The sequence below is a fragment of the Molothrus ater genome, chromosome 5 (genome assembly GCF_012460135.2).
Source record: "Molothrus ater isolate BHLD 08-10-18 breed brown headed cowbird chromosome 5, BPBGC_Mater_1.1, whole genome shotgun sequence".
In the NCBI taxonomy this organism is placed as follows: Eukaryota; Metazoa; Chordata; class Aves; order Passeriformes; family Icteridae; genus Molothrus; species Molothrus ater.
Genome location: NC_050482.2, coordinates 35,960,475 through 35,981,037, shown reverse-complemented (window position 1 = coordinate 35,981,037; position 20,563 = coordinate 35,960,475). Strand labels below are relative to the sequence as shown.

Sequence of the window (20,563 nt, the reverse complement as noted above, 5' to 3'; positions counted from 1 at the left end):
TCAGCTGGGAGAGCAGCTTCAATAGTTACCTATTTTCCATATATGTAGACAAGCTCTGACACTTTCACCCTTATTGACATGATCTGCAATAAGCCATGTGGTTTCCATTAAGAAGGGTCCACGCAATATAGTCAGCTCTCCATTATCTTGGCTAATAGGAGAATAGAATAACCCAGATAAAGGAAAGACATGCATAATTATTACTTCCAGATAAGAGCCGGCTCAAATATTTCTGCACTGTGCTCCCCAGACAGAGCTTGTACTTCTGTCAGAGCTTGCCAGCTTAGAGTTTATTAAGTCAGGCATTACCTGCATCCATCTGATACAAGCAAGGCAGCTTGGGTGTTCCTATGATTTAATCACTCCACAAATACTCTAGTAACTGAAAATCATCTCAGCCATAATTAAGTAACAACTTCCTTATTCACCCTTTTATATGTTCTGATACTGGCACAGTGTAGACCCAGTCAAGCATGGCCAAATCAAGGTTGAGTGTAGAATAATGAGGAAAGGCAAACTATGCCTGAAACACAAGAGGAGTTAAGTTCAAGACACAAGGGAATGCAGAAGACATACAAGGATGTAGAAGGACTTTGGATTCACATGTAACAGTGACATTAAAACAAGTGCTTAATCTCTTATTTCCAGATAGCAATCTCAGAGGAAGCACTCTCAGGACTGTCACAGGTAACACATGTGAACTACAACTACCTTTCTACATGAACTGTCAGAGGTTTCTTTTTTTAGTGTGTTGCAATTGCTCAGTCACATTGAACATTTGTCACTTGTGGGTTCTCATTATGTATAATCTTCACAGACCACTTAGTACCAATACATAACCTTCCTGATCTCTGATAGCTACTGGTATATAAATTGTATTGTTCTGTCACGAGAGACACTAAGTTCTGTAACAGATATATGGACAAAAGAGTGTCTTTACTGTTACAGAAAGAAATACTGGTTCTCTTACAAAGAAAATTAAAATGTGGCAAACAATTTTTTTTCTGGATTCTTATGGAAGGGAAGGGATAATGAAGAAATAAAGTCAGGCCTAATGAAATCAGCAACACCATTTCTTAAACATTGAAGTGAATCATTTTATGGAAACCAAACTGTTGCCAGGAAAGTTTTTTAATGGTATACTTGTACATGACATTGTGCTGAAGAATTGATGATTACATTCTGCCACATTCCATGTTTCATTTACAAATTAGCATTGCCTTGGTTTGTCTGCACATTACAGTTAGACAGAGCTACACAATAATGCAAGCCACAGGCCAAGCTGTAAAGGGAAAACTGATGGCTCTGATAAATTAGCCATCTCATGTAACTGGCTACAGAAAGAGCAACTGACAGCAAATCACAGTGCCAAACATATCAAATCCCTAAATATCTGTTCATTTTGCTTAAAGCATCACATACAGTGTTTAGATCACTGCGAAGGTCCTGGACAACATTTTCTATACTCCTGGTATCCTTCAGAATCTCAATGCTTTGCGTGTATGGATTGAAATACACAGAGAAGGGACGATTGATTGATTTGGCGAAGTCCCTGAAAGGAAAAAAAGAAAATTAACTTCCTTTTTTTTTCCCAGCCACTAAAGAAGAGAAAATTAGATTTTTGAGTCAGGGAAAATAATTTACCTCATCTTTTCTTTGGCCTCTTCAAAACTCTCTGAAACAAAGTAAACTTCCTGGAAAGTAGTGATAAGGCATTCTTGCAAACAGGTTGTCTTTGGATCGAATGTTTTCACATTGGCCTTGTCAGAGAGAGCATGCTGCAAAATACACCACAGGATCTGTTAAACTGGATTTTGATTATGCTGTGTATCTATATCAGCTGCTCATATATACAGCTTTTATATCGCTGTTCTGTATGTTTCCCACTAATTGGTAGCTCATCTTGTTTTACATATAGTGTTTTTTCTGTTTGAACAGTCAACAGAATTTGTTATTTAACAGGCTCCTACTATGGGAGATGGTTTTTCACCTTAATAATAAAATAATAAAGAGGGTGTTGAAATGCAACTGCCATAAACATATACAGATGTAAATGTTCAGATGGAAAAAGAAAAATCATCAAATAACCATTCTTGAAAAATTATCTATACAATGACAAACATATATTGTCCCCAAAATCTCATTCAACTAGCAGAATTCATCTTCATCTTGGTGGGTAAATTGGGTCTGACTAAACCATTTATGTAATCTGTACTTTACATTTTCAAGTTAAAACCATATTGTATTTTCCTGACAGCAAAAGTGAAACTACATATCTAAAAACCCATTCAATAATGGCAATGTATTGCAAGACAATGAAATACATTACTCTTCTGCCACACAACCTGAGCAATAATGCTTCACATAGTACTGCAAAGAAAAAATTACTAAACAGATATAGATAAGTACAAGAGACATTGGGCAGATAAGGCAAATGCTACACAGAGCAGAGATTTCTGATCAGCCTTTCTCTTTATATGACTTTCACAAGTCATTAGAAAAGAGAGGTTCAGAACTGAAAATCAGGTACTGAGACATTTTCCAGGAAAATGTTTTGTCACTCCCCTTTCAACTTGAATACTTGGGTTGGCTTTTGCATCTATCTTATCTTCTAGAGCACACATATTTTCATTCTCAGTCCTCTGTTACAGAAGTATAAAGTAAGAAAGCAGAGCATATTTAGGTCACCTTTCAACCTTCTTTAGTCCCCTGATACCCATATAGAGTGAAAATATGAATGAAAAGCATAAAGAAATGACAGGGAGGAAGCAGATCCCTGAGGTCCGAAGGTGCCTCCGATTTCTTTACTTTCCATCTGCATGGAAACTTTCCATCTTTATAGTGAAGTAAAGTATTAACCTTAAGGTATTCACAACTTTTATCCTTGCTCTTGCTTATACTCATTCCTAAATCCCTGTGAAAGGCTCTGAAAATATCACACTAACTCTCAACCTGAAGTCTCCACATAGCAGGACAGAAAACTGGAACAAGAGCCTCTTCCTCCCACCTCCTCTCTCTCCAAAAATAAATACATGAAAAATTAATGCATGGAATCTTAAAATGTCAGGGAATTAACTTTCTTTAGTACATGTATATTTTCCTTCTCACAAGGTTTGCTGTTTCTAGCCAGCCATCAGTTAAACAGGTTTGAAACAAATATAAACAATGGTCTCTCAACCATCATCCTCTTCTAAAAGGGCTGCAAGAACAAGCTCATCTTATTAGGCCCCTGTCTATATCCCTGTTGTCGCTTTTTCTTTGCAGAACCATGGCATGGTTGAATGCTTATAAATTAAGGCATTCACTTCCTTCTCTCAAAATGAATTTGCCTTTTCTCACTTGGAATGATAATAGATTCCCTGGGAGGGTATCTATAGATAAAAATCTCCTCTTAAGGTGCTTTGTGCTTCCAGGTGAGACTTGGTGGCTCAGATGTCTAAAGCACAAAGTTTCAAAACTCTGACTGGACTGAGTGAGGTTGATTCCTTGCAGAGAATGAAAATGATGATACAGGCCATGATTCCATAGGAACTGACTACTTCTGGCTCATGGATTCTTTCCTGTACTGTGAAAGGGTCAACAGAAAGGGGGATGCTGTTAACTTCTCTACTTACTAATGGCCTCTGATGGGCCAGGCCTAGTCCTTGGGACTGAAGTTATCAGCATCAAGAAGAGATCCAGCCTGTGGCTCCAACATTGTGAACAACTCTTCTAGTTCACTGAACCCTAATTTTATAAAAGGAGAAACTTTAAAGAGAAGGAAAGGCTGATGCCAGCACAGGAGATATCCCTTTAGCAAGCCTTTCTAGTTATTCTCCTCAGATTATCCATATGAAATGACTGATTCTTTCTGGATCCCAGTTTAGTTATACATGAACAAAGCTGCTGTTTCACAAAGCAACTCTTCAGAGAGTGGAACATGAGGACAGCAGCACATGTGCACCCTGGAAACCAAGGGTTAAAATATTCAGACATGCCTTCAAAATTAGGTGACAACAGATCAATTATTCTTAGGATTACAGTTTGGAAATAAAAGGTGTAAATTCTGGTGAATTTACCCCCACCTGAGATCCCTGTCTCCCCTCCAAATTCTTTTGGCTCTTAGATCAAGTAGGAATTGTCATGGCTACCAAAGCAATATTTCCATCTTTGCAAGTCTAGATGGCGTTTTCAAATTGCACAGCCTGGCATCTGTAACATCTGCTATTGAGGTGATATGCTGACACCAGCAACACCAGAGATCAGCAATTGAAATGAGCCTACAGACAAACCTTCAGAGAGACCATTATCTCATGTGAATAGAATGGTCAAGACACCGACTCAAAGCTGACCAGAGCATTTATCAGAAACTTTACAGCACTGTAAAATGCTGGACGTTGGCAATCTCAACATTTTGAAGTACATAATCTTAACAAAAAAAAAAAAATTCTGGTGAGTCCAAAAGCTTTCAGCTTCCAGCCTGTGTTTTTTAAATACATGTTATTCACTTATGGTTTTGTTGGACATTCAGTTCTTTAGTGAACTCAAATGAGTAAGTACCCAATATGTATTTCTCCATGAGAAACCTCTGTGTTATCCACCTCCAATGAGATGTTAGGGCTAGCACTCATGGAAAATAGCTTTTGGTAAAATAGGGCATCTCACCACATTATGGATCTGTGATAACTGTCTCTAACAGCCCATTCATACAGACTGTACTGGTAATGCTAGTAATACTATTGGTGAGTCTTCTTCAGTTCAAGAAATAAAAATTTGGAGTGAAACTTTGACATGAATCACTGATTCTCAGGAAAAGCAGCAGTATCAGACAGCTTAAGAAGTAGACAATCATGTGTACTGAAAATAAGCATAACAATAAAGAAATGCTTCCACTTCCTGCCAGATGAAAGGTTCAATGAGTGATTGAGGTGCCTAACAATAGGTGTCTAAGGCCTAGGCTGTCTGATGTATTGTACAGAGAATGGAAGATAGAGCACAGGATCTAAAGAAGCCTTTTACACATTTCTGCGGTGGCGGCTGGTCAGAAATACTAGGGCATGTCAGATGGCACCAGGCATTTACACTGCACAACTGTGAATCATTGCCTAAGTGACCACTATCACTGACACATGAAAAAAGAGTTTGGTCTTGTAATTCCTCCTTTGAGTATAAAAATGGATTGCAATAATACAACTGAGAGCTTTTCAGGTTTGAGAAAGAAAATAAATGAAACAAAACCCAAAAAAGTAAAATCTTCAGCTAGCAAGGGGAAAACTTGAGATGAGTTATAAATACTGCACTGTCTGAGAAGTACAGGAGGGCAGAATAGGAACACAGGTGAGAAGCTGTGTGAGTGCCAGTGCTGATTTTATCACCTTGTTTTCCCAGGGGGAGTACATAGAGTCTTGAAAAACCTGCTCTTAAATGTTTTCCTGCTTATCTACAAAATGTGTTGTGAATCTGACAGTGTCCTGTATTACCAGAAAATTTTGTTCAATTGTGTAATTTTATAGAAATTCTAGAAAAATATGGAAAATCTCTCTATTTAAAGATTCTTAAAATTAACACCTGGGATCCAGGAGTTGTTTTCTTCATCCTCTTCAGTAAACAGAGCCAAAATTTGCATTTTAATATTTTTTTATAAAGTCTAATGCTGGCACTTCTTACATTATCATTAAAAAATACAATTGGATACTGTACTTGACTTTAAATATTTATAGAGAGATTTTAAGTCTACCTCTCTGTTCAGTATAGAAGCATACAACAGGGATGTATGACTTGATCTACAGCCAACTGAAGTTGATAGGAGACTCCTTTAATGAAAGAGTTCAAGAGAGCATCACACAAATTAAATGGATTAAAGTTTCCAAAGACATTTGAACTGCTTTTTAGAAACAGTTTTAATAATTGAAATGTACATTATTTCCGCCTTATCTCCAAGCCCCAAATACATACTGTGTAATAGTGTTAGCTAGAGTTAACCTGACTATATTAGGCAGAACATTTTATAACTACTTACTGTATTATTCTATTCCCCCCAGGCTTCATTTTTAATCTTCTCTTTCTCGTTATTTTGTTGCTTTTAATTTTTTTTCTACTTGATGCTTTCATAGCATGGACATAAGGAGATGCATTTTTCATTATCTGAAATTTTAGGTCTAAATACTGAGTGGGGAAAAAGATTTCAAGGGAATCCTATAGTGATAGGCTGGTGCACACATTTCTCTAGCTTTTACAGTCATTTGTTACTAGAACTGTTGACCAGATTTGTGAAGTGGAGCAGTGGAATACAGAAACAGGGATGACTGAACAAGCCATTCAGTCCTCCAAACAGCCCAAATATTGCTTGCCATTTCTGCCCTGCAAATAGACTCATGTACTTCTAGAAATTTATACAAATTATACATAAAATTGACCACCATTTTATTTCTTGTGCATACTGCTGCATTGAAAAGAGAGCTGATAGGGACAGAAGTTGGAGAAAGGCTTTTCTTCTTGCTCACAAAGCACATTAATAAAAAATGCCTGTGCAGTCTCAAGGGTACCCTCAGTAAATTTGCTGAGAACACCAATTTGGGCAGGAGCATTGTTCTGATGGGGAGCAGGAAGGCTCTGCAGAGGATCTGGACAGGATGGATCAATGGACTGAGGCCAGTTGTTGAGGTTCAACAAGCCCAAGTGCCAGGTTCTGCACTTGGGTGCCATCAAGCCCAAGCAGCAAGGAGTGGCTGGAAAGCGGCACATCAGAAAAGGACATGAAGGTGCTAGTCAACAGCTGAACATGCGCCAGCAGTGTGCCCGAGTGGCCAAGAAGGCCAATGGCATCCCGGTCTGTATCTGCAATGGTGTGGCCAGCAGGACCAGGGCAGTGACTCTCAGCACTGGTGAGGCCATACCTCAAGTCCTTGTCCAGTTTTGGGCCTCTCACTCAAAGAAAGACATTGAGGCTCTGGAGAGTGTCCAGAGAAGGGTAGTGGAGCTAGGGAAGGGTCTGGAGCACAATGAAGAGGAGCAGCTGAGAGAACTGGGTTTGTTTATCCTAGAGAAAAGGGATCTCAGGGGAGACCTTTTCACTCTCTATAGTTACCTAGAAGGAGATTGTAGCCAGGTGGGGGTTGGTCTCTTGTCCCAAGTGAAAAGTGACAGGAGAAGTGGAAATGTCTTCAAGTTGTGCCAGGGGAGGTTTAGATGGGACATTAAGAAACATTTCTTCACCAAAATGGTTGCCAAACATTGGAGTAGGCTGCCCAGGAAAGTGGTTCAGTTACCATCCCTGGAAGTATTTAAATGATGTGTGGATAAGGCACTTGAGGGCATAACCTAGTGGCATATTTGGCAGTGCTGGGTTAACAATTGGACTTGATCGTCTTAGAGAACTTTTCCAACCTGAAGTAGTCTATGACTCTAAACTCAAGTTAGCAAAACTCAACATTTCAAGATCTGCCTTCCTAGTGGCAGGGATACATAAGTATTTGAGCTTCTATGGGCCACAACCATTCCCATCTGAAGTGTGGCAGACTTATTGCTGAAAGGATGTCTTCAGTCTGACACCTGTGAGAAGTACGAGTGTTGCACACATGACAGGGACATGTCATGGCCATGCAAACTGAGTCTCCTATTCATCCCCGCTCACCAACGCTGAAATAAACAGCATTGTTCTCATCATTTTCAGAGCAATTGCTGCCATCAATAAGGATTTCAGTTACAATCAGGATCTCAACAACAGTCTATTAGCATGACCTTCCTTCAGGTCAAGGAAGAAAATTGCCCTCTTAGTAGAAGCTAGGAGGGAGATTGTTTTCTCAAAAAACAGGAGAAAGTGACAATGGCTTGATGCAAGGCTGTGCACCAAAGTCATGTGTGCCCAGACATTCTCCTTCCTAAGCACCTCCCTGATAATATTTTGCTGACAAGAAGGACATTCATGCCAAGATTGTGGTCCAGAAATGGCTTCTCCCATGGTCATTTTATCAGAAAACTTAGTAGTTTTTTACATTTTTTTCCTTAACTTTTACCTTCTTTTCTACCCTGGAGCATACTTCCACAGACTTTTGAATATTTTTCACCTTATCAGTCCCTTCATGGAGACTATGTCTATTTTTGGTATGGTGCTGTTCTGTTCCCACAGCACAAAAGTGCTTAGTTTATCAGTAACTGAAATTTCTAACTTAAGATCAGTATATGCAAGATCTGGTGAAATTTAGTATCTTATGATACACAAGAGGTCAAATCAGATGATCTAGTAGTCCCTTCTGGCATCATATCTACAAAATATATATGTAGTGTAACAGAGAAGTATATAATATTATTGACTTAGAGCAAAATTATTATGATATATATCTGGCCATAACACTGCAGCAGATCAATATAGTCCATTAATGTGCAGATTATTTAGCTTTTAACATTGCTTTTCAAAATGATTATTTTTTGCGTTTATACTCTGAGTTTACTGCTGAGCAAAGAACCCAGATTTAGGGTCACAAATATGTGGTACCAAATATGCACACTTGACAAGAATAATGCATTTGTTTATGACATTGATGGTAGAAGATTTATTATGTTCTTGACTATTCATTTCTTCTTTTTTATGCCCTTAGATTTTGGAAATGATATGGTAGGTATTTTCAGGGTCATCACCTTGCAACTTTAACTGTTAGTTTAAATAAAAGGTCTGATTCTTTAGAGAATCCTGCAGAGTTTGGGGCTTAGCACTGAATGTTGCTGAGCCAAAGGAAAACAAGTGGGGCATCTTCATCTCTTTTAATTCAAACAACTTTGCACTGTGAGTATAAAATATTGCCAGGCAGATACACAATGTTTCTGTGGCTGGAGTATGCACAGAACTGAGAGCAACTCTAATGCAATCAAAGAAAAAGCACTAGAGAAGGTAAATTTCTTCAACATTTTTTACTACTGGAAGCACAGCAGTTTTACTAATGAGCTTCACCCCAAATATTCACAGTTACAGGTAAAACAAATAGCAGAAAGAGACTGAGATACTTCTATTAAACTGCCAAGTAGCTCACTGAAAGCCAGCCCTGGAGGGTGGGAAGATGTGGAAACTCAAATAAACAATGCTGCAAAATAGTTTTCAATACTCTTCCATATGTGCTTTCTAAGTCCAAATGTTTACCTGCAAAGCCATCAAGAGTTCATTTGGGTCTCTGAAGGTGGTACTCGCCCCTCTCTTTACCCTTCCCTTCCCCCTTGCTGAGAGATGTATTATGTCCCAGAATACTACAACTGTGACAAAATACCTTTTGCCCATTCCCCATGTTTTCTAGGCATTAAAAGAAGCAATAAATTATCCACTTCAACTACTCACACCATGCAAGGTTAAACACTTTCATCCTTAAAAGAATAGGGCTCTATGTATTGTGACACAGGCAAGTTCAATGTGAGTTCATATGCATTCCTTAATTTTAAATATGATTAATCATATCAGGACTTTAATGAATGTTGTTCTTTTCATATCAATAATGAATCCACTCAGGTACACTGGATTACTTAGAACAGAATCATGTCTGATTTCTAGCACTTTTTTGTGAGTATTAAAAATACGTGCTCCTCATCCAAACAAAGCTTTTAGAGCCCAAGGCACTCTTACCTGCTAGAACCCTTGAGCCCCCTTTGACAAGAAATGAAAATTCAAACAGAAATCACTTTTTTAGTTTATAGTTGCTTTGGTACTTTGGGCCTTACAAGTCCATTTCATGCTTCAAGTGCCAGCTGATATTTCAAACAAAGCTTTTAGGTCAATACTGTATTTTAAATACAAGCTTTTTATCTTGAGAATTTTAACTGTTATTTGAAAGTCAATATATTTATATCCACCTATTTTTTTTGTTAAGATAAAAATTTTACTATGCTTTAAGGGTACATACCTTTAACTCTCCAATAGAAGACAGAAGTCCTGCCCCATAAGCACGCAGTTGTCCTTCTTGCTTGCAAAGGCCAAATTCAATCGTAAAGAAATAGCACTGTAAAATATACAGATATTCAGTACAAATAGTATAGTTGCAAACAGGCACTTCAGCAATAACAATCATACCATATTCACTTGCCCATCCCACTTCTTTAGAACCACCTACTTTGAATATTATCTCAGATAACGTGTATTGTTGCTGCTAAGTAATTTAAATGTCATGTTCAGCAGTAAGGAATCTTTGCAAAAAAATTTGGGATTTTGTTCTTTGTCTGGGTACACAAGCTGTTCACAGGAATGGCCAGTTAGGAACAGACAAGCAAGATCATTTTTAGTCATCAAAGGTGCTGATAGTAACCTACAGAGGTTTTTGAAACCTTCAGAAATAAATGAGATGCCTTAAAACAGAATCCTGCAAGGCAGTTGGTCTGACTGTCTAGGAGCATCTGAAGATCTCTAAGATGTAGTTCAGAGCACTAAGTTTTAAGCTCAAGCTGATATCACTTTAAAGTCTGAAACATACTTGAGTTGTCTTGAGTTAAAATTAATTTACTTATATGTATGTGCTTAAGAGCCTTCCTGAGTTGAGGCCTTAGTCTTCACTAGATTTTATTCTGTCATAAATAAAGAATAAATATGGCATTTGGCTTCTTAAATTCCAGAAAGAAAATTATATTCAGTCAAATGAATTCACTTGATCAATGAATTCACTTGAACTATAACAATTGTTTTTTAGGTTTACATTCCATCTGGTAATGTATCTGACCTGTAAAACTGATGACAAGCTGCAAAAAGAGATCTGTTAAATCAACATTACAGTCTTGTATCTAATTTTGCTGTACCCACCTAACCATAAGGAAGACCATAAGAAGTACTGACAGCCTACTGTCCACTAAATGCTAAAGATCACAGTCACTTCTGCTCTTATGGTACTGGATTTTACTTTGTTTTTTTACAACACATCACATGCTTTTTGATATTAGATCAAACATTTGAGATTAAGATGGTAACTATTTCATATTGTAAACATATGAAGGTTTTAGGAAGTTGAGATCAAAGTTATACAAAAATATTGCACATATATATACACATATCCCTATATATGTTTGTGTTTATTACATAATCTGACAATTTCAGGTTTTGCACAAAGAGGCATAACTCCACTGAACCTAGAAGATTTATATGTCTTTGCAGGGGATATAAATTTAGGATAAGAAATTACCCAATATTTTGTACTAAATTTTAATTTTTTTAAGTAACTTCAGAATACATCCTAATACAATGTTGTTTTTTTTCCATTCACTTCCTCCTTAATCCAAACTGGGTTTCATGTTAAATATAGAAGACCCCAAATTAACAGCTCTTTTAAGTTCAACCAATCTTTAGAAATTCAAAAATCATTAATTGCTTAGCCTCATAGAAGTTTCTGTACAGCTAGTGATTCATACAGCATAGCACTATGAGGAAGGGTATAATAAAAAAAAGAATAAAAACTGATGAGCCCCATGTCTGATCCAAACCTGCTCAGTCAGCTGAGAAGAAGGAACCAGTGGCAGAGACTTCAAACATCTGAAGTCTGATTCCATCACAGTAGTCAAATGCAGAGATATCCATAAAGGAAGGTGAAAGCACAACATCATCAAATAAAACAAAACAAAGAAACAAACCCAAAAAAATCAAAGTTCCACCTCTGGCTTTGGTATTGACTCAGGTAAATCAAGCTGGCATAAAATTTTTCAGTACATCAGCTGATATCACCCCTTAGGAGGTAGGCAAGACAACTGGTTTACAAAAATATTGTCTCAGGGACAAACAGCCAATAACACAAAATGACAAAGGCATTACAGAAGTAGTGAGTGAAGCTGAGAGACCTATCACAAAGAGTACAAATTTCGTTTCCTTGCCTAAATATTTTGCCAGAACAGCTATCAGTAGGCCACAGTCCTGCTTGTATACATGCTGACACAGCTAGAAACTAACTACTCAGCTTTACACTTAAATCCTACTAACATCTTTGAATTTGTCCCCCTCTTCCTCAGGGTTCCATAAAGGAATCTATCAGGTAGTAGTTCTTATGCTGCTAACATTAACATTCTGACAGACATACAGCAGGATTAGACTCCTGATAAAACACAGTGATCATGCTCATTTTCACTTTTAAAACCAACAGCAGCTAAAAAGGAGTCTGGTGTTTGTATGTTTTAGATCTGTAAGAGCTGCGCTTAGTCCCCACATGTGAGGCACCCCTACTGTTGACCTTTCTTAGGCTGAAGAAGACCAAAAAAATGTCATGCTGCTCCCAAAGTCAAATGCCCATTTAGCAATCTATAGGGCCAGCAGAGGGAAGGAGGAGAAAAGTTCTCCACTCCTCTGAGGATGTGCACTCTGGGGGCTGGAAAGCACAGAAGGCAGAGGAGCCAACACAGGCACTGGAGAGAGCAATCCCTGCTGTCCAGGGCGAGCAGTATCCACGAGATAGGTAGGACATGATTCCACTTCCTCCTTGATGGATAGACAGTACTTAAAGAGGGAGCTTCTTTTGCATTGGTTCAAAAAATATTATAATTGTTACTGTAATACAAGGGAGTCATATTTATGAGCTAGGGCTTGCTGGTGAGAGCCAATCTTTACTATTTATAAGACTTGTACTCTCAGTATAACTAACTAAAATAAAACACATAAATGGCAATGTGTCTGCCTACTACAAACTTGTGATATCAAACTGCAGCATTAAGAAAAGCCTTTCAAATTAAAAGCTGATTTATAAATTTGCCACATGCAACAACTACAATTTTGTATTTAAGAGTGCCCTGCTTAGCCAAGAAAGTGCAAAGCTCACCCAATGCTGCCATCTTCAGATCGGTACTCAGCAATACACAATTCCCCCACAGGTCTACTCACACCTGCAAAGGTGGCTCAGTGCGCTAGAGTTTGCAGGCTTGGGTAAGTTGTGTTCTCAAGCCTACAAACATCGAGGCAAACTGATAAGGAGTTTAAATATTAACTGTAAAGCAACACTTTTTATTGACCAGACACATAGATACCCCAGTAAATGTGTCCTTTGTATGGCAAACTACAGTTGTGATATTCTATATTACACGCAGGATAAACCCACTGGAGTGGGAATGACTGAACAAAGCAGTGGCTGTTGAGATGAATACATCTTTGGAAGCCTCACCTGAAGACAAATTTGATTATTACACTGCTGTTACATGTAGGCTGGTGCAGGCACAAACAGGGTGATCCAGGCTCTCCTGGTCTGATTTGAAATCTTGGACTTCTCTCAGGCATACTCCCTAGACTGTGGCCCCAGATATTTGGTTCCTCTACAAACCATAGCATATCTGAACTTTACTTTCAGGTCCACCTCACCCTTGGGGTGAAGTGTGTGTTTGCTACAATTATAGATAGGCTCTTGAAGTAGGAAAGGTGGCTTTCCATGTTGTATAAATTCTGAAGTTCTCAAAGAGCCTTATAGCAAAACACTGCTCTGTTAGTCAAATCAGCAAAATGAGATGAAGAATCAAAATGCCAAATGAGGGATTAGAAATAATTTTTATGCCAAGTGACATCAATCAAGACTGTGCCAGGAGCACAAGACTGTCTTCAGTATCATTTAATTCTATTTCTCTTATTTATTCAAAAATATATGAAAGATACTTTACAGTCATGCTCATGAAACATTATCTAATGGGGTCAAAATTATTCAACAGATGCATGGAAGAAAACCCAATTAAAGGCTATAAAATGCTAATATAGCAGATTTCTTCTTTCAGAGCCCTTGAATCAAAAGTCATTGGCAAGTAAAGCAGTACATCAGAAAAATACCACCGTATGGATTTCGACATATGCTGTCCTGCAGACATCTGCAATTGCCTGGGTCACAGACAAGATACTGGGGTAGCTCATCTGGCCAAGTGTATATATGATTTAAGGAGTCAGATCAGTTGTCCTGCTATTGATATGAAAGATATAGAGAACATCAAGCCCTGGCAAACTCCAGACCTGGTCTTCAGGGTAAACATAGTGTCTCTTCTTTCTATTCAGATACTGCCCTGCATTATAAACTGGACTACCATAAGAAAAAGAAAAAATCAGTGACAGCTATGACAGCTAACAGAAAAAAATCGTTATTCGAGGGTGCTTAGATATTTTCAAAGGCAGGAAAAAAGGTCTGATAGGCTCAATTCTCCTCACCTGTCTGGTTTCTAAGCCTTTGAAAATCCCTTCTCACACCACATCATTTTGCATTTGAGAATCTCCCTCCTGGGATCTGTGCAAAAAACTTGTGCATAGTGTTGAGTCCTAGTGTCACAGAGTCAGTAGAAAATCTGACTTTTTCGTAAAAAGGCCTTTCAAGCCATTGCACTTTGCTTCATTTTCTTATGGTATAGCTGGAGACTGATACTTACGTCACTTGGCAATTTTCAGCACAAAGTATATAATGAGATTTTATCTGTTTTCTGAAAGTACCTTATGAAAATGTTGTCAGGATGAGTCCTGAGAACACCAAGCATGTCAAGAGCTAATTCACTTGTGCTCCCTTGTGCCACAAGTGGGGAAGAATGACAGATTCATGTAATTGCACGACTGCAATCCTGATACACGGGCAGAAGACTCACCACTACATGAACTGCCAATGTCATGGGCCTACAGCTCCAGACTGATGTGTAATAGCACAAATAATCACTTTATAGGTATATAAAATTAGTTGCCCTGAAGACAATACAACTATTAATATATGTAAGTACTTGAAAGACCAGCACCAAATAAATACCCTTAAGAAAATATATTTACCTTGTTTCTACAGGATTTCAGATTTCAAAGGATATTTGACTGTATCACTCAATTCAAATGCATGTGATATGTTCACAATATGCAGAGATTAATTCCTTTTTCTTTAGGAGTCCTTTGGTAATTTTGCTCTAAAAATATTCACCTAGAGATTAAATCTCTCATATAGTTGTAATTATCTCATAAATAAATAATTATATACCACTGAAAGACTTTTAAAAATCCCATTGTTAGAAATTAATCCTAAGAATTAATGAAATAAAAGTGTTTTCATTCCCCCTGTGAAAGGTGTTCAAATTGCAAGCAACTCTCAACTCAGAAATATATGTGACTCTCATTTGTGCTTTCTTTCTTCATTCAGAGCTGGTGCAAATAAATTTTTGAATAGTTGTTTATTTTTCAATCTCAAAAATATCAATAGTCACCAAAAAAAAAAACCAAAACACAGCTGACATTTCCCATTTGACTGAATTATTCAAAATTCAGTGTGTTGACTAGTATCAGGAATGCTCTACTACAAGAAACAGATAGATGTAACAAAGGTAACCCAGGCAACTAGCCAATACAGCCCAGTGTTGGAGCCCAGACCTCAAGCAATAGCAGCTATTTGACAGCTATTCATGCGGGAACATTATTGAGCAGAAATGCAGGGAGATTTTTGAACAACAAATAAATCTCATGATGAGCTTGTGAATAGATCAAAAGCAGAGGAGTAAAATTCGATAGCCAAGTCTCATTATAGGTGATTCACTTACCTCCAACAAAGGCAGTGACCCTATTCACAACCAACAGCATTTCTAAATAAAAAAACAAAGTTTAATTCTTCAGATTTACCTTCTTGAAGAATTTTTTTTTAGTCTGCCACTTTGAAAAGCATTTAGGCTCAGTGAAATGAGGTTTCCTTCAGGGATTGCAAAATGAATATATTTAACAATAGCCTCCTTTTCCCCCTCACCTTGCTTCTTCACATTCAGACCTTTCACTAAAGGTGAATGCTTGGAACAATCTCTTTCTAAACAATAGTTTGAGTAGATGTGGTGCTGCTCATTAGAGCACTCTGGGACAGACACACACCAGCCTTCGCATTTCTGACAGTCACAGCACACAGTACCACTATATGCAAATTCCTCTAATGCAAGGCTTGACATACTCAGAAAAAGCATGGCCTATAGTGAGCTCTGGGAGGCTTAACCCCTCGTGAATATTTTGAAATTATGCTTGTTTTTTCAGGAGTTTCTGCAGAAAAATTTGTAATGGTAAGCAAAATAAAATTACCATCATGCATTGTTTAGGGAGCAGAAAATGTACCGACCTGAAGCAGCACAAGTAAAGAGGTAACACTTTACCTCCAACACTGGGGAGCCCAGCCAAGACAAGACCGTGTGTATGGTTGGCAGCTGCCAACCTTGCAGGTGCAATATGACTTCCAGAATAAGACCTGGAGAACATTCCTACTAACAATTTTGTGTCTCTTGAGAGAATGTTTCTGTTGTTCATTCTCACATGAAGGAGGCCCTCTTGCTGCTCTAAAGAGCAAGCAGAGAGAGAGAGGAGGATGAAGCACTTCTGGGATTTTTCTGCTGTTGCAAAAGTTACTTCCCACATAGCTGAAGTCACATAATATCCCACTCCATGTTTGAATTACTTCAGAATAATCTGAACTTAGGTTTGCTCTGTGCAAAGATGATGTCTGTCCAGCCCACTCATTTTAACTCAGTCAAAAACCCTGGAGTTCTTTGAGGGTGAAGAATCAGGAACTTATGCAGAAATCTGGTGTTTCCTGGCAAGGTAGCAATTCCCTTCCACCAAAGCTAGTGGTCACAGAGATGGTGCAAAAAAATCAATGCCACAAAAAGCACACTTGCTCAACACTGCCAGAAAAAGAACTCCTAGTTTTTTCAACATAATTAACTAACAGTGCTGAAGCTTAATATGCAGCTAAGAAGATGAGATCACTGAAACTAGAAACTGCTGCTTAGATAATTGTTAAACATAAGTCATTGAAGCCCTAATGCTTTGCCCTTCCTATTTCTCCTTCCCTGTCATTTGACTCTTATCTAGAATAACTTCTAAAACATGGAGGTTTAAGGTTTATTAATTTCATGTGGAGTTATTAAGAAAAAATGATGTGCAATAATGAGCCATTTCCTTTCCACTTTATTTTACAACATATAACATGAATTCACATTCAGTGCTCCCTATTTTAGCTGAAGAGAGTATTCGCTCATTTCTTTTTCAAGCTGTTGGTTCAAATTTCAGTCATCCAGAGATTTCACACAGGTAACATAACAGGGACAGTGAGGGGTTTTGACATGTTAGCTGGGACTACATGAGATGGGGTCCTCTGAAAGTGAATTTAAAAAATAAAAAATAAAAAGCTGAGCATATCACAGCTGTTCACGCTCTTCTGTGTGCTGTGCTGCCTCATATGACACATTGGTTCATTAAGATCCTTCAAAGTTCACAGGCTGCAAGAAGGGACTGTCTTTACCGCTTTTCCATTCCTATTTTACCCCTCTTTTTCCTGCTGCTCTTACAGATGAGGACTTGGCACTAACACAAACAAAGCAAGAATGGTCCTGATTTGTTAGGATGCAGAGGCCAGGGCTAGCACTCCACAGTGTTCTCCTCAGCCTTGTGGCTTATGCTACAGCTTGGAGAGTATGATTCCTCCAGCAAAGAGCCAGGGACTTGAACAATGACAAGAGGCATCACAAAAGTGAGAGAAAATTTGAAACAAATAAACATACAAAGAGATCATTTGTCTGTCCTTTGCCTGACAGCATACTCATTTTATGGGTCAATGACCCTAGGACTGTTACCCCAAATTGTGAACTGCCTTGCTTAGAAGAATATCCAGAGAATACAAAAAAACCAGCATCCAGAGCCCGAATCTCTACAGAAGCCTAGCTCAGTTCTCAGGACATATTTACCACAGTTACTTGTAGACCTCAGCCCCAGTCCAACATTTTTTGTCCTTCTCTAAAAAGGCCATTTTCCACTCTACAGCAAGCATGCTAAGCAGGTGACTCAGAAGAGAAAGCATAAACTTGCAGCACTCCATTAAATACTCTTCAGGATGGGGAGGGAGAGTTCATCCTTTTGAAAATGCTGCAATGCTCCAAGGAAACCGCAAAAGGGGAAAACTGGCAGAGGATTCTCTTGTGCTTATCCTGGGAGAAGCTTTAGACAGACTGGCTAAGTAAATCCAGAGATTATCAAGTCGCAAAGGTGAAGCAACTAATCACAACACAGGCTACCCTCACTTTTTTTATAAGCAGAGAGTTTACTGAACCATTGCCCTGTGCCAGTCCACTGTCAGAATTCATTACTCTGAGCTGTGAGGCCTCTTTAGAAACCACCCTGGGCCAGCCCAGAGACAGACGCCCGGCATCCTCCCTAACAGGTGTTCCCCTGGGGAGGGCACCAGGCTCGTGTGGTGCTTCTCCTGATGCCATTCCCTGAAGCAGGCTGTGTCCTCGCTAATTGCCAGGCCAATTACTGCCTGTGACAGCTGTACTGCAGGGAGTGATGCAGGAGAGCCGCTGAGACTCCCATGTCATTTTAGCCAAGGAGGGGTATGAGCTTCTTGTGTACAGGATCAGCTGCAAAACTCCTAATGTACCTACTAATGAGGGGAGGCTATATCTTCAGAAAGGGGAGCAGCCTCCTGGGGCTGCAAGGATGTCAGACCTTTTTCAAGTTCTGTAACTGAGGGGGCAAAAACGTATTGAGAGAAGAGACAGGGACAACAGGCCAGTGAAGTTTTAAAATTCTAATTTCAAGGGGAAAATGCACTATTTCTTCACAATCATTAATTTCAAATTTATTTCTGAAGAGCAAAAAAGAGGTAGGATTTCATTCCAAAATTACCACCAGCCACATTAATTTTCTAAACATTTTAAAAAGAAAATTAAGTTATTGTATATATTTACTGAAAAGTGATTTAATAGCTGACTTGTTTTCAAACATCACAGTTTCTAACAGCAACACTGCATTTAAACTCAATGTTCTTTTAATCACATAAATGCCAAGGGACTCCCAAAAGCTTTTGTGATTCTTAATGCATTAACTCAACCTGCTTTGCAAAAAAGAAGCAAAAAAGATAGTAGGCATAAGCACAAAAGTGTAAGTTCTATTCATGTCAAGCTGACAGACAGATCAAAGAAGAAAAGTAGCTCAGGAAATTTTAAATATCTATTAATTTTGCTACTAAAAATATATCCAAATTGAAGATGTTTTTCACAGCCCCAAACAAAATCTTTTTCAAGTATAGTTGAGCACCTTCTTGCAGAACTCTGATTTTCAGCAGTGAGGGCATATAAAATGAATCTATCATAACCACAGAGTAGTCAACTGAGTCACCACTGACTTACTTGCCATCAGTGTGTAAACACAAAGCAAATCACATGAACATATATATTCAGCAAGTTGGAAAAAATATATTGAGCAAATATCTGTGAGCAGAGAGAGAGGTTGTGGCTATTCACTGTACCAAAGTCAAAGTAATTTACAGTAATTTTTGGTCTGGAAGTGACTTACCAAATGTGAAGATCACTCCAAAATTGTCACTCGTGATCAGATTCCCATGGATATGCAAGAATTCTGTGCTTTTATTGGTCCTAAATTAATTGCAGATATATAGTATATATCTGTATATAAGCTAATACGCTTATTCAAAGATGAAAAATTAATCCTATAAAGGTGTTTACATTTGAGAGATGTAAAATGTCTTGTTAAACCATAATTTTAGCTACTTTTATGTAGTCAAACTATATAATTATTACAATTACAGCCCACTGATTCAAGGTAGGGAGCAAAAATCTCTAGGGAAAAAAGAAGAGTAGTACACTTTACAGGGAAAAAAATCATAATCTGTGAGTACCTACTCTTTTGAGCATGTCTTGAAAAAGCACTGAGCTCAAACTGCTTTATCTAGTCCTATTAGTAGATGCCATCTTTGTGAATGTCTATAAGGTAAAAAAATATATAAAACTTACAGCTGACAATAAGGTTCTTCAGTCTAAACTAATGCTATGTCTGATGCAAAAGCAAATTAAGAGAATAAGACAGTGCAGGGGTTGTTGAAAGGTGCCTGAAAGGGCACCACCATGTTGAATTCTGTTTACCTTGCACTGCAACGATTTCAGCCACAGCTGGAATCAAACCAAAACAACCAAAATTGACAGTCACAAGGCCCTTCTCTGTAACCTTGTCTTTGGCTTCAACAATGCATTCAGGTTTAGAATACTTGCTTTAACTTTCAAAAATCATCCACAAATAAAGCAAAAACCTTTATGCAATAAGCTCAGAAGGCCTGCTAGCTCTAAAAAATAGCTAACAGAATTTGTTGCGTGCTGTACCACACAAGTTTGGACAAAGGAAGAGACACAACTGCAAAATCATGTGTCCTGCAGAATCAATTCAATCCTCACAGAAACCCTGATTTCTAAATAAGATGTTTAGGAAAGTAAATGATAAAAATTAATTTTACAGCAGCAAATTCTACTTTCATTTGCATGTGTACAACTCTACATCTTCTAAGAGATAGTGCATGTGGAAATGAGGTTAGCATTTAGCTCACAGACCTAGCTTATTGAAAGCAATGGCAAACTTGCCCCTCGGCCCTCTGTAGCAGCAACATTGGACTTATAAATATAAAATTAAGATATACTTGCAAAATTATTTTGGTAGATCACCCAAAAGTATCTCAATTAAAAATTTATGGGACCATATTCCATCCAGCACTTTGATGCCATTTGATAGAAAGGTGACGACAGGCATAAGAGCCGCTTCGGAAGTTGCAGCATTAAGGAATAAAGCCCTTGGCATAGTTACGGATGCCAGAAGTATTTTGTCTTACTT

At 38.2% G+C, this 20,563-nt stretch overlaps 1 protein-coding gene across 1 annotated transcript in view; it reads right to left on the bottom strand.

Annotated features, from left to right (window-relative positions):
• Positions 1-1,055: 1,055 nt before the first annotated feature.
• Positions 1,056-20,563, bottom strand: part of TPH2 (tryptophan hydroxylase 2) — a 49,882-nt gene continuing 30,374 nt past the window's right edge. Inside the window, exons 9-11 of the mRNA XM_036400997.2 lie at positions 9,864-9,959; positions 1,645-1,778; positions 1,056-1,552 (exon numbers count right to left, since the gene is read on the bottom strand). Of these exons, the coding sequence (XP_036256890.1) occupies positions 1,378-1,552; positions 1,645-1,778; positions 9,864-9,959 (405 nt within the window). The 3' untranslated portion in view covers positions 1,056-1,377. The remainder of the gene's footprint in view (positions 1,553-1,644; positions 1,779-9,863; positions 9,960-20,563) is intronic.